This window comes from Ascaphus truei, chromosome 3, assembly GCF_040206685.1.
Source record: "Ascaphus truei isolate aAscTru1 chromosome 3, aAscTru1.hap1, whole genome shotgun sequence".
In the NCBI taxonomy this organism is placed as follows: Eukaryota; Metazoa; Chordata; class Amphibia; order Anura; family Ascaphidae; genus Ascaphus; species Ascaphus truei.
In genome coordinates this window covers 434043698-434058694 of record NC_134485.1, presented here as the reverse complement: position 1 = coordinate 434058694, position 14997 = coordinate 434043698, and the positions used below count along the sequence as shown (strand labels likewise).

Genomic DNA, 14997 nt, shown 5'->3' with positions numbered 1-14997 from the left:
TTTGTAGCAGTTTCCAGTTGCTAGTCTGAAAACCATGGAGTCAGCTATGTGTTTCAATCTATTTGTAGCCACTTACAGGCTCATATCTGGGCTTGTAAGCTCCTGGGACCACTAGTGCAGAGTGGTTTGGTTCCTCCCCTGTATAAAAGATGTGGTTGTCCCTCAAGTTGGTGGTTCAGCCCAGCCCTAGCCATGGACTAGATGTGTGTCAGGTAGGTCTGCCTGATCCCTTAGGGGAGAGGGTGCAGTTCTATTCCACCTTATAGTGTGTTCTAGCTGTGTGTAGTGGAAAGCCTAGACTAGCCTAAGGGCCTCAAGCTCCTGGGCGGCCTAGTCATGTACTGCCCAGGGAAGGGATGGTACCACTGGGCTGGGATCAAGGGACCTGTTCTGGCTAAGTTATGCTGTTGTGTCAATAAATATGTCCAGATTCCTTTCTGCTGCTATTATGGAAGTTCCTGTGGGGATCAACCCCTGTCTATGGGAGGAGCCCTGCAGGATGGAGGTACTGCACCATCCCTAAAAGATTGTCCTGTGTCCCACCCCCTAAAACATTGTGGAGACTCAGGCTCCTGAGAACCAACAGGTGAGCACCACGGCACCACTAACACACACTAATAGGCTATGCACTAATCCTTGTTGGCGACAAATTGTCTTTTACGGCAATAAAAACTTGACGGACAAGTTTGACGTATTTATGGCGCACAAAAGTGATTCTTTCTTGTACTTTGTATTACGTATTATTTACATGTGCGCAACAGACAATATCCAAACTCCAACTCTAACACCACCCACTAGCTTCTTTTTGTGTGTGAAAAAGACAGCGCACAAAATAACTTATACCGACTCTTTACACGTAGCCAATGTACTGTATCAAGGCAAAAGTGGGGCAATTCTACTGGGGCTAGTCTCCCCGCCGTCCCCATTGCCCTCTGTTGGGCTGGATATCCCCCCCCCCCTGGCTCCGGGTCAGATAGTGATGTTGAGGAGGGGCAGGGGGAGGTTATTTAAATCCTGTGCAGGGGCAGAAGGTCAGCCCATGCCCTGCTAGGAAAATTCACAGTCTGAAGCTGCTTGTTGGCTCCAGGCAGAGGACCTCTCTCACTGGGGTGGCTGGCTGCAGCAGCAGTTTCAGCAGCTCTTGGGGGATGGAGGGTCAGACTGTCTCCGCTCGGAGACAGGGGGGGGAGGGTGGGGGGCTGCCGGAGCGGTGCATGCCCCTTGGTTACGGATGGTCAGTGTTAGGATGCTTATATGTGCGTTACCAGCCACTTGTGGGGATATTTACCAGCCTAGGCAGAGAGGCATCTCTACTGTCAGGCTTCAGGGAAGTGGTGGCTAGAAAGGTGGATAGGGTGAGATTGTAGCACACAGGGCTTGTTACAGTAGCAGTGTTGTACCAAATAAATTGAGGTGAAGGTGGGGGTTTATTCTCGTCCAGAAGGTGAAAATTGGATATCTCGGGAAGTTTAGGATGAGGGTCACAGGTCTGGTTGGCAGTGTTGCACCAAACATGTTGAGGTAAAGGTTGGGCTCAATCTCAGTCTGATAAAATTGGGACCTATGGAGACCTGGAAGGGTCATATGGGGATCAAAGGGGGGTGAGCTGTTGCAAGTAGCTACGCCTGGAGCTGTAACGGCCTCTGGCATGGAGCAGTGGGGGATGGTGCCCTGTCTTGCTGGCGGTGGTCAGTTCTTGCCCGGGCCCCTCGGTGGGCCCGGCTGACGCGGGAAACGTTTTTGATGCTTGTTTTTAACGACGCTTGTATGTACATCACCAGCTGGTTGGGGTGGCACATACAAGCCGAGGAAGAGAAGATCCAGGGAGGAGACATAGTGAGGTATCTTTGCTAACAGGCTTCAGGGAGGTGTTGGCGATATCTAGGAAGAAGCGCAGTTAGGTTGAGCTAATGGTTCACAGGGCTGGTTGGCAGTGTTGCACCAGACAAATGGAGGTAAAGGCAGGATTCAATCTCAGCCAGGAGGAAGAAATTAGCCACCTATAAAAATTTGGAGGGGTTGTGTGGGGGTCAAAGGGGTGCGCTGTTGCCATGTCTGGGGCTTGTAGCAACCTCCGGCATGGCAGCAGTGGGGGGACAGACCCCACCTTTGCTGGCGGTGGTCAGTTCTTGCCTGAGTGAGGCTAGTTGTGAGTGGAGGGGGGCGCCTGCTTCGGGGAGATGGCGGTGATGCTTCCTGGCCCTCAGTGGGCCTCACAGACGTGATAAGTCTCTCATTGTTCGTGGGTTCAGTGATTGCTTAGTGGTGGTATTTAATGGCGCGTGTGCAGGGCTCCCTGGGCTTTGAGTACCTAGGAGCCCATTCTTGCAGCTGAAGAGCAAATCTCTGTGACATCGGACAGTAGTCTAAAATCACAATTCATGAGGGGCTGAAAAGGATTTTTGCAGGTCTGGCGGTACGAGGCTAGTTTAAGGTGGTGTAGTCAGGTCCCCTTTGGCTCTCCGGTTCCCCGTTCCTCTTCTCCTTACCGTCCCCAGTGAGAAGGCAGTTGCGGGGGCGAGCGCGTCTCTCGATGGCGTCAGAGGCCCGGCGCCACCATCTTTGTTATGTCCGCACGGGCGCGGAGGCTCGTGCATGCGCAGACGCGATGCGACGGCCAATATAGTGAGCGCGAAGGGGCAGAGATGGTGCTCTGTAGTGCAGGGGTTCCCCAAGGTCACACAGGCGCAGTTAAGCATAGCGGCGGCCATTACAGCTTCGCACAGGCGCAGTCAAGATAGCACACGCGGTCCCAATGCTAAAGAGGTCCTGGGACTACAATTCCCAGCAGCCTCTGGGGACTGCCCTTTCACCCACATCATGTGCAGCCAGCCAGCAAATAGAGTTTGCAGCTTCTCCTGTTGGAGAAGGATACAATGTTGCACAGAGACCATGCTAGTCAGTTGGAGCTGGGAGAAGGAAGGGGGAGGACGTGTGTAAGGAGCAAGTGGCTTCTTACACTAGGCCAGGTTACCCCCCAGGCCCCAGGTAGGCTCCACTCCCCACTAGGTTAGTGGGTAAGTTCATAGGGAAGGCCCCTTAGGTAGGGACCCTGCCCTTAGGTGAATGTAAGTCTTGTCAGTGACACAGCTGCAGTGCTGTGTGCTCTGACAAGAAGAGACAGTGTGGCTTTGAGTGCAGCCACAGCAGTTAGCTTTGACGGTGTCAGTGAGAGGCCCTCATAGGAAGAAAGGGGGGTAGCTTTCTAAGTTATACAGTGTGTGTAATATCACCAGTGCCAGTTGCACGTGGTGAGCTGCCAGAGTCTGGGATCAGACAGAATCTACAGTAAGAGATCTTCTGCATGCAGGGACTAGGGTAGAGGTATACCCCCATGGCCCAGTTAGTCCCCCGAGACACTAGAGGAATACTGTATGTGATAGCGACTGCCTTAAGACAGGGACTCCGTCACCATACTCAGAGAGGAAGAGACATGCTGCAGGACAGTGCCTGAATGCCCGTGCAGCCTGACTGCAGAGAGAGTATCTGACTCCATAGCAGAGACTGTGGTAGAGGATCATTCCGGCTGGGGATCCCTTCCCTGTGGAGTCAGCTTGTGTATCCATTCCTGCAGAGAGCAGCGCAGTGTGGCGTGGGATCACTGTGCGGTGTTGCTGAGTTCCAAGGATTTTCCTGATCAGTACTGATCAGGGAGGTAGTATATATTAAGTGCACCACCGGGCCCCAACACAGGGAAGCGCTATCCCTCACACTCACACTCTTTATTGTTGTGGACACTCAAGGGATAAGTGTCCAAGCACAGTATTATCAAAGGGACTGAGGGTGATGTGATGATGGACATGTGGGTGAGGGGATGGTATGCATTCAGGGTGATGCAATGTTATTCCTATGATGTATTGATGTATTGATGTTATGCAAAGAGAGTTTCATTGAAGTTATCGTTCATGCTCAGTAAATACTCTTTATTCACATTGTGTGTATTTACTGTATGGTTGTTCTGGTGAGGGCACACTCCCACCACGTTGGGATCCCTCATCAGTGGAGGCGCTGCACCGAGTGTAAGTATATAGCCCAGGTTCCCAGTGGCGGAAGCTCAGCCCTCCTGGTTGCCAAACAGGTACAGCACCACACTGATAAGTAGTCAGATACACCTACCCACCCCAATCTCACTTAGGGTGGAGGAAAGAGAGGGCTACAGTGGTTCAATAGTAATGTAGGAATAAATAGAGAAGAGTCTTCTCTGCCAGTGACCAAAGTGGAATAAATTGCTTCTCTTAGGAAATGGTTAAATAGCTATATAGCCTAATTATTCGTTTCAAATGCACCATTTGTTGTTGGAGGATCCAGGAAATGTATAGAGAGTAAAACTGTATTAAGGTCAAATATGTTCAAAATCGGGGGTGTGGGTAACACATAGAAAAGGGATGTCAAGGGAACCTAAATAAACTAGGGACCCTGACCCCTATCTAAATAATAACTCCAACAGCCCTTAGAGCTAGACCATAAGAATAAAATACAGTGTCAAAGACAAGTACTCACGACCCTTGTACATACGGTCCTTCTGGTTCTGGCATGCTCTCAGCCCGACATATGTGAAGTAGGAAATCACCCTGGATAGGGGGAAAGATGGCGGTGCACAGCGTGCCAACGGGTGCCTCGTGCGTTCCGGAAGCAGGAAGTAAAGCGGAAGCTGGATGGCGATTTTCAGTGCAAAAATTTAATGTACGACAATGAACAGCAAAGACATATTATTAAAAAGAAAAGATCATCTTGAGAAAGAACTCTGACGCGTTTCGTGCATCCACTGCACTTTGTCAAAGATGATCTTTTCTTTTTAATAATATGTCTTTGCTGTTCATTGTCGTACATTAAATTTTTGCACTGAAAATCGCCATCCAGCTTCCGCTTTACTTCCTGCTTCCGGAACGCACGAGGCACCTGTTGGCACGCTGTGCACCGCCATCTTTCCCCCTATCCAGGGTGATTTCCTACTTTAAATAGTAATGTGGATGGCGGATGTTGGTAGGTAAGTGCGCTTTAACTTTGCCAGACGGAGCTGTATGGTGCAGAGAAGCTCTGTGGTGGCGTGGGACATTTAAGTGTGACTTCCTGGTGCCCATTCTCAGTAAACGGCCGGGTCTGTGAGGTTCCTGGTGCAGTGGGTCTTGCGGATCATTGGTTTGGGTACCATTGGCCTTTACCCGGTGGTGGAGCACTCTGGCAGGGCTGGCACTAATCAGGTTACGTTATCTGTTTTAACAAAAGCTGCAGCTTTTATACCTCAAGACCTTTGTTGTGTGTTAGTTTCTATGTATCATTATGTGGACGTATACACAGGTAGGAGGGGAGCTTGCTCGCAGGATCCAAGGTCAAGCAAAGGACTCTTTAATGTTTCTCTAAGAACAGTTACTTTCAACATCACCACCAGAGAACTTCATTCAGACACTGTTCTGGGGAGAAGCAGCTAATACACACTTTATTTGTGTATAAAAGCCAATGTCTTTGCAGCTCATATTGTCCTGGAACCTCTATGTATCTTTGTTTTCCCTGTTCTGAGGCAGACATTGCTCCTCAGTGTAATCTTGTTACATTGTTTCTTCCCTTTGGCTTCCCAGCCTGTTGCCCTGGCAACCCCCCTGCATTTCTTAGTCAGGTTGACTGTTCCTGGCTCCCCCTGCTAGTTGGCATACTCCTTGCCTTATTTCCTGTTAGCCCAGGCTAGCATGCTTCCTTTTTAGTTCCAGCAGACATCTTGAACAGTCACCTCTCCCATCTCCTCTGGTAAAGTGATTGCAATTTACCTATCCCTGTGTCTTGCACTATCCCTATACTTTGCATTGTCCTATTTGCCATTCTAGTCCCTCTTTCCCCTCCATTGCTCCCATGTCCCAGTGTTCTCCCCAAGTACCCTTTCCCCTTTTATTTGTACTGTATGTTGTTACCCTAAAATAAACACTTCAGCAAATAAGAAGATCCCCTTGCTTGATATATGGGATTGAGTTAAAATGCCTGCGCCTACTCACTTGCTACAGTGAGCTTGAGTCAGAACACAAATGCACTGGGTAATAAAACAAGTGATGTTCAGGTGTCTCTTGAAACAAGTTATACGTTACATATTAATAACCCGGAAGACTTGATGCTGCTCTGTACTTTGTTCAGGGCAATTTCATTTATCAAATATATGTTAAAAAGAAATCCTGTTCAGACAGTAGTGCACCAATAATTCATGGGATTTTTTTTAATACAACACAATCCGGTGTTGTTAAATGGACCCGTTTTGCCACATGTGGACTATGATAATTGTATTTTAATATTTCAAAAGCATCGTACATATCTGTATTTTGTTCCAATAGATCTGGATCTTTACCTTCACCTGGTAAGTCTTCTGGGTCATCTTATCGTGGTAATTTAGCACCCGGGACCCCTGCATGGTTTTATCTTCATTGTCTTGGAAAAGGAAGGTGTTGTACAGGTTCTGTGTGAAAGGAAACTACTATTAAACAATATTGAACAAATCAAAATCACATTCTCAAATGCCAAAGGGGCTGTTTGTTAAAGTCTACAGGCTACAAAACGTCACCAGATTAAAAACAGATCCTGCAGATCTCTTTGCTACACCTGGTGCAGTTATTTAGAAAACTTTGGCAAATAACCTACTTTGTGTCAGTTTAATTACAGAATCCCTACATGCAGCCCTGTGCGTCCTATAATCCATAACACTGCCTTTTTACTGGCTACAGTGTGTGTAACGCCACGCCATACTAAGAGGAGCGTCACCATACTGTACCGTCTGTGTAACGCCACGCCAAACTAAGAGGGGCGTCACCATACTGTACCTTCTGTGTAACGCCACGCCATACTAAGAGGGGCGTCACCATACTGTACCTTCTGTGTAACGCCATGCCATACTAAGAGGAGTATCACCATACTGTACCTTCTGTGTAACGCCACGCCATACTGAGAGGAGCATCACCATACTGTGTCTTCTGTGCCACGCCATACTAAGGGGCGTCACCATACTGTACCTTCTGTGTAACGCCACGCCATACTAAGGGGCGTCACCATACTGTACCTTCTGTGTAACGCCACGCCATACTAAGAGGGGCGTCACCATACTGTACCTTCTGTGTAACGCCACGCCATACTAAGAGGAGTATCACCATACTGTACCTTCTGTGTAACGCCACGCCATACTGAGAGGAGCATCACCATACTGTATCTTCTGTGTAACGCCACGCCATACTGAGAGGAGCATCACCATACTGTACCTTCTGTGTAACGCCACGCCATACTGAGAGGAGCATCACCATACTGTACCTTCTGTGTAACGCCACGCCATACTAAGAGGGGCGTCACCATACTGTACCTTCTGTGCCACGCCATACTAAGGAGCATCACCATACTGTACCTTCTGTGTAACGCCACGCCATACTAAGAGGGGCATCACCATACTGTACCTTCTGTGCCACGCCATACTAAGGGGCGTCACCATACTGTACCTTCTGTGTAACGCCACGCCATACTAAGAGGGGTGTCACCATACTGTACCTTCTGTGTAACGCCACGCCATACTAAGAGGGGCGTCACCATACTGTACCTTCTGTGCCACGCCATACTAAGGGGCGTCACCATACTGTACCTTCTGTGTAATGTCACACCATACTAAGGGGCGTCACCATACTGTACCTTCTGTTTAACGCCATGCCATACTAAAAGGACGGGCGTCACCATACTGTACCTTCTTTTCTTTCTCTGATAGGGAGAGAGAATCCAAAACAGATATCATATGACTTGCGACACTGTGATCCAGTCCATCGGGACGGGGCTCTGGGACAGCCTGACTCAGAGGTATCAAATCTTTTTCAGTCGCAACAACCTGTAAAACAGTAGGAAGACGCCTCATTGTTATCTCGGGCTACATGATATAGTATGTTTAGGGGAGAATCGGCCATACTTACTAGCAGTGCTACTCCATAAGACACCTTCTGGCACCTTAGTACAGCAGTGGGCAATATAACATACTTAAAACGCCGCCTGTGCATCCATTGAGCCCTCATCAGGGCCGTATTTTATCCTTACCATTCAATATGGCAGTAGAACATATTGGGGGGAGGGGGGAAGAGGGAAAGAGTCAGAAAGCTGTATGGGGGGTGAGGGGGGGCGTGAGAGGAACTACAGTTAAGAACAGGAGAGGGGTGGGACACTATTCATGAGCGTGCTGTTTTAAATCAGCTGCCCTGAGGGAGCAGGAAGAAGCTCTCATGCACGGCAGCAATGTCTCCACTCACTCTGTACCAGGGACAGGGTGGTGCTTGGGGGGCCACAGGTCTAATGGCTTAGTAGATATGGCCCTATACGTAAATGGGCTGAAAGATGTCTTACGGCCTGGAAGGTGTCTTATGCAGTAACAGTTTAATAAATATGGCCCTTTATGGCTCAGTCACCTTGCTAAGAGTAGCACTTATTAGTGAATATGGGCCTAAATACGGGTGATGACAAGGATGAATGGATGGAGCCAACCAATGCCAGTGGCGGAAGAGGATGCCAATATCAGTGATCCAACATGCTGTAACCTTGTCGGAGATCCTTAGAGCAATGTTCGTACATTACCTATTGTGCCCACATTTATTTACACATATACTACACTTTATCCTGTTCTATGTGGTCTTCTTTTCCCATGTGGACGTGGATGGAGATTCCTGTGGGACGACCCTACAAGATGTTACGGCGATACAAAATGCACATGTGTGCATATATTTGAACTGTCATTTGTTACACATTGTATTATGTATGTGTAGCCTAGTGCCCCTGGCTATGGGTGCCCAGCCCTGGCACATAAATCCTGGTAAGTACAGGCAGTGCTAGGGTTAAATCCTTCCTCATTAGCCAGCATGAGAGTCCCGTAGCACCATGGGCGTCTGCAGGAGGGGGCAAGGGGGGGGCGCTTGCCCCCCCTGGATCCAGGGCCGCCAACAGCGGGGGACAGAGGGCACTGGCGTGACAGGATTTAGCGCGCTCACGATGTGCAAGGAAGTGCGCGCGTCTCTGCAAAAAAAACAAAAAACCTCCCTTGTCTCCTGATTGGTTGGCACGCTGCCAGGATTTTTTTTTTTGGCCCTCGCAAGCTCTACCTGAGCTTGCATAGCGAGGCCCGCCCTTTCCTGCATGGAGCAAGTCAGGTGAGTACTGCTCCATGCCACTCTCGCTTCCCCCTTGTCCTCCTGCTCTGATTCCCCCCCCCTGCTCCGATCCCCCCCTTCCAAAATCTTCCCCCTGCTCTGGTCCCCCCCGTTCTGATCCCCCCCCCCCCCCTGCTCCGGTCCCCCCTTCCCATTCCCCCCTGCTCAGGTCCCCCCCGTTCCGATTCCCCCCCCTGCTCCGCCCCCCCCCCCGTTCCGTTCCCCCCCCTGCTCCGATTCCCCCTTGTTGCGAGTGTTTGAGTTTGTGTCTGAGTGTGTGTGTCTGAGTGTGTGTGAGTGTGTGTCTGAGTGTGTGTGTGTGTGAGTGTGTGAGTGTGTGTGTGTGTGTGAGATCAGGGGGGGAGGGAATGAATGTGAGGAGGGCGGATTCAGGGAGTGGGTTTGAGTCAGAGGGGGATAATTGATGGAGGTGGGAGAGTGAGGAGACAGGGGGTGTAATAGAGGAAGAGCGGGGTGAGGGGGGAGAGTGAACGAAGAAGAGAGGGGGTAAGAAAGAGATGGGGCTACACCTTGGGACTATCTGCATTAGAGTGGCACCAGACATGGTGAGTGTGTGTGTGTGTGTGTGTGTGTTTGTGAGAGAGTGTGTGTGTGTGTCTGAGAGGGAGAGAGAGTGTCTGAGAGTGAGAGGGATTCTGAAGGGGAGGGAGTTTGAGGGGGGGGAGTCTGAGAGAGTCTGAGGGGGAGAGAGTCTGAGGGGGAGAGAGTCTGAGGGGGAGAAAGTCTGAGAGAGTCTGAGGGGGAGAGAGTCTGAGGGGAGAGAGTCTGAGGGGGAGAGAGTCTGAGAGAGTCTGAAGGGGAGAGAGTCTGAGGGGGAGAGAGTGTCTGAGGGGGGGGAAGTCTGAGAGAGTCTGAGAGGGAGAGTCTGAGAGGGAGAGTCTGAGAGGGAGAGTCTGAGAGGGAGAGTCTGAGAGGGAGAGTCTGGGGGGGGAGTCTGAGAGAGTCTGAAAGGGAGAGTCTGAAAGGGAGAGTCTGAGAGGGAGAGTCTGAGAGGGAGAGTCTGAGGGGGAGAGAGTGTCTGAGGGGGGGGGAGTCTGAGAGAGTCTGAGAGGGAGAGTCTGAGAGGGAGAGTCTGAGAGGGAGAGTCTGAGAGGGAGAGACTGAGAGGGAGAGACTGAGAGGGAGAGACTGAGAGGGAGAGACTGAGAGGGAGAGTCTGAGAGGGAGAGTCTGAGAGGGAGAGTCTGAGAGGGAGAGTCTGAGAGGGAGAGTCTGAGAGGGAGAGTCTGAGAGGGAGGGACTGAGAGGGAGGGACTGAGAGGGAGGGTGTGTGTGTGTTTGTGTCTGTCTGTCTGTGAATGAATACAGACACCAACCCACAGTCAGTCAGTCACCCACCCAAGTGTCAGTCACCCACCCCGTCACCCACACACCCCCCACACCCACTCTCTCTCTCTGTCTAGTTAAAATTATGCCCCCCCCTGAAAACATTTCTGCGGACGCCCATGCGTAGCACACTACTAATTGTATCCGAAAGTAGCCATAGCCAGGTGCAGGCTAGTGGCCGTTGAAAGCTTCATGCCTTGGGGAGGGGGGGGGTTATAGGTCTCAGTGCTGTGTGCTGGTGCCTGTTCCACCCTCAGACCTGCCCAGTTTTGGAGCAGAGTCACTAACCCCTCCCCCCCCAGGTATATAAGATGTTTCCTTCCCAAATTATAGAGAGATTCCAGGATGTAGCCTGCTCCCTCCATAGTGAGCGAGTTGGGGCACAACGTCCTCTGTCTCCTGTCTAAATTAGTGGAAAGAGGTTCCTGTGGGGTCACTCTCTGCCCCCAGCAGATCCCTACAGGATGGAGGCGCTGCACCAGATGACTTCCCTTGCCTTTCCCTATACCAACGCAGAAACTCAGGCTTCCTCACAGACAGGTGAGCCATACAGCACCAAGGTACACCAGTAACAGCCAGATCTCCCTTAGGGGGGGGGAGAGATGTTACATTAGTATGTATATATGTACTATGTATGTAGCACCCTGCTAAAAGTTAGAAATCTACAGCTGCAGCGGCCGTTATTCGAATAAATCACGGAGCCGTTGTCGTGTGCTCTGCTGCATTCCACGCGGTATTAACTCCGCATTCCCGCAGCCGTTCACGCCGCGAGGCACCCTTGGTTGATCTGTTTAATTTAATGGTTTCGGATTTCTTTGGGCGCAATTCTTCGCGTATCCGCCAGGTGGCAGAAATTAATGAATTCTAATGCATTTCAACAAGGTTCCAATGAGACATACACGCATGCGCCTAAGGCATGACACGCATATGCGTTTCAACAAGGTTCCAATGAGACATATGTACAGTACACGCATGCGCATAAAATAAAAACAGTATGAAAAGAAGAGCAAGCCTAGCAAAAGTATTGATTAAGAAATAATACATATATATTTTACATTCGGAAGAAGCGACAATGTATTTTTGTATTACTTATTTTCCCTTTATTATCCTGCATACTGTATGTGTCATCATATTTTTAATCTGTGTATGGCTAAGGAGCCTCAGAAAGGACTTCTTTCCCATGTACACTATACAGTATGAACTCGTAACGTTAATCTTAAAATGACAATTACACACACACACTTGCAGAACTGTACACACACTTGCAGAACTGTACGGCAATAAAAGACAGGTTGAATTGCTATTAGATTTTTAAGACAACAACTCGTGATTGCCCACTTGAGTTCCGACGGTATTGCAGTCTGCGCTAAAATGCAATTTTCTGCACCCGATAGAAACCCGAGTCAACACGCGTCAAAGGCGGTACGGTTGGAAAACATCACGCGCCATGACATGGGTATTCCGGTGTATACACTGCGTGATTTATTCTAATAATGGCCGCAACAGCTGTATGCATGTCAGTCCTGGTACAGTACCTGTCACGGGAGACCTGGCAATTTACACCTTTGTAACCGGGATCATTCACTGAACAAAACAAGGTAATGAAATAAATTGAAGTTTATTCTCACAAATTCGCTTACACACAATGGAACACAAAATACAGACAAAAAGACACTCTTACTAGGGGTCTGGAGTCGAAAACTAGACTTTCCTAGGTGCAGGGAACTGTAAATAAAAGTTTTACCCTGACCGGGACTTAGCTCGGAATCTCCTGGTTCCCAAATCGGCGTGAAGTTCCACACGCCTCCGCTCCCTTCTGAGAACTTGGACTTTCTTGACAGCGAGTTATCCCAAATCTCATGGAACTCAAATCGGCATGAAATCCCAGCCGTGACCGCTACATTCGATTTTGAGAACTTGGCCGCTAAAATTGGGACTTAGTCTCTGGCGGGCGCTTTCCTGGTTTGAAATCGAAGACGGTTGCTCTGCTATTCGCACAAGAGCAACTTTGAAAACCCCGCCCGTGCTCTCACAACTGGGAATCTCCTATCTGATTGGCTCACACGTTCTTTATAGTATTCTGAGTAACATTCATGAAACTCAGCAGACAATTATCCCATGGGAACTTCCCAGCAGCCAATCAGAGCCCAGACGGCTAGAAAAGCCGGGTCAGCGGGAAATATGAAATGGCCAAGGGACACGCGCAAGTTTGCCACCTCTCTCCCTGGCTATCTCATGCCACCCGCTGGGTCAGGTTCCACTAGGTCTGGCAGAGCAAAGGGCAGCCCGGACGACCTTCTTTGCCACCCAATTGCTTTTCACACCTCTGGCTACTTTGAACTCTGATGTCCAGCAGACGTACTGGCGCCTATGGGTTAGCCCTGGCAGCCTGCCTAGACATCAGTTCCGAAAGTCCCAAGCACATTACAGTACATTAATAAAGTATAGTTTAATACACTCCTAAGTCTCTGGGTAAGGGGAATAGAATAAGAAAGATGTACTTTGTATTCTACGTACACTATCTTTTGGAACTTAGCCTGGACTCGGAGTCCCCCCACAACCTTATATACGGTTGGGGCACCCATAAACCCAATACAGGTTCTGGGTCACCTCGGCACCAGCTGGGCTACCTCCCTTAACCTAGGTATCCCCTGAGCTACAGGGACACTTGTTCATCCGTGTGGCCCATTCACCTTTCTGGGCTATGCTGAAGCAGGAAACCCAAGCGGTGAGTCACGCTTGCGTTTTCAAGGGGAGATATTGCTGGGACAATGTGCCTACATGTATCCGAGAATCAGGCATGATTTCTGGGTACATTTTTAGGGGAACCGACAACTCCGGACCCCAACTACCTAGGCACATTCTGACAACAATTCCTCCGCAAAATCCCTGCTCGCTGGCACGCCCGGAAATCCCTGCTCGCTGGCACGCCCGGACAGGGAAAAACACAAGAAATACTTTTTATTACAGATGATATATTGAAACAGTACAATGTTACTGGGCCCAAGAGCTAACTCTCTTGAACCCTTATACACGGATCAGAGGTAACCACAACGGGTTTAACCTTTATTTGAGAGCCTGGTTACCCCCTCCCGTCACAGTACCTGCAGGCAGTGTAGGGGTTAATCATCACTAGGTCTCAGTAAATCTACACTGTTTCTATTATTCTGCCTTTTAAAGGTCAGTATAATTACTGTCTGGTTCTAGAAACTGCTAGAAACGGTCACATGATGTGGTGTGATCCTTCTGCAACATGTATATCTATTGTAATCTGCCCAGTAACTGCGGGTGGGGTTTTATATCAACCAAGGTTATAAAAGGGGCAGACGTGGTTTCCCCTTTAGATTCCAGGAGGTTCCCAATACTACCAGGGATTCCAGGAGGTTTCCAATACTACCAGGGATTCCAGGAGGTTTCCAATACTACCAGGGATTCCAGGAGGTTCCCAATACCATCAGGGATTCCAGGAGGTTCCCAATACTACCAGGGATTCCAGGAGGTTCCCAATACTACCAGGGATTCCAGGAGGTTCCCAATACTACCAGGGATTCCAGGAGGTTCCCAATACCATCAGGGATTCCAGGAGGTTCCCAATACTACCAGGGATTCCAGGAGGTTCCCAATACTACCAGGGATTCCAGGAGGTTCCCAATACTACCAGGGATTCCAGGAGGTTCCCAATACTACCAGGGATTCCAGGAGGTTCCCAATACTACCAGGGATTCCAGGAGGTTCCCAATACTACCAGGGATTCCAGGAGGTTTCCAATACCATCAGGGATTCCAGGAGGTTCCCAATACTATCAGGGATTCCAAGAGGTTCCCAATACTACCAGGGATTCCAGGAGGTTTTGAAGGAAGGGATCTCACCTCACATGTACATAGTTCAAGTACAGTAGAGTCTTGGTTATCTGACTTTTGTTAACTGACAATCCGTTTTTATCCGTCATTCCTCCCCACCCCCTCCCCCTTCTCGTTTACCGGTGGCAAAAGACGAGGACTGCAAACCACAGGAGCGGCACCAGAGCAAGATAGCTGGCGGCCGGAGAAGAGGACCATGTCAGCGGAGGAATGAAGTTAAGACAGCAGGCGGAGGCAGCAGGCAGGAGAAGACCATCAGACCCTGTGTGTGTGGAGCAGGATCAGAGCGGCAAAGGACAACGGCCGGGGAGGAGCGCGCTGTAACACCGGATGTTAACCAGTGTCTGACTTCTGGTGTTACAGCGCGCTCCTCCCTGGCCATTCTCCTATGCCGCTCTGATCCTGCTCAGCACACAGGGTGTGATGGTCTTCTGCTTCCGCCACCCGCCGTCTTAACTCCATTCCTTTGCTGACATGGTCCTCTTCTCCGGCCGCCAGATGTCTTCCTCTGGTGCCGCTCCTCTGGTCTGCAGTCCTCCTCTTCTTCTGCCGCCGGTAAACGAGAACGAAGGGGGGGGGGGGGGGAGATAATACGGAAAGCATTATCAGTAATTTTCGGTTATCCGCCACGGTATCGATCCCGCTTAGGT

The 14997-nt window shown here is 49.8% G+C and overlaps 1 protein-coding gene across 4 annotated transcripts in view; it reads right to left on the bottom strand.

Moving 5' to 3' along the window:
* The window catches only part of SPAG17 (sperm associated antigen 17), a 481463-nt gene that overhangs the window by 232896 nt on the left and 233570 nt on the right, over positions 1 to 14997 (bottom strand). For all 4 annotated transcript variants that reach the window (XR_012800093.1, XM_075592931.1, XM_075592933.1 and 1 more), the window contains exons 11-12: positions 7700 to 7837; positions 6329 to 6436 (exon numbers count right to left, since the gene is read on the bottom strand). Coding sequence is in view for 3 of the 4 variants with exons in the window: in XM_075592931.1 (XP_075449046.1) it covers positions 6329 to 6436; positions 7700 to 7837 (246 nt within the window). In the remaining variant the exon portion in view is untranslated. The remainder of the gene's footprint in view (positions 1 to 6328; positions 6437 to 7699; positions 7838 to 14997) is intronic.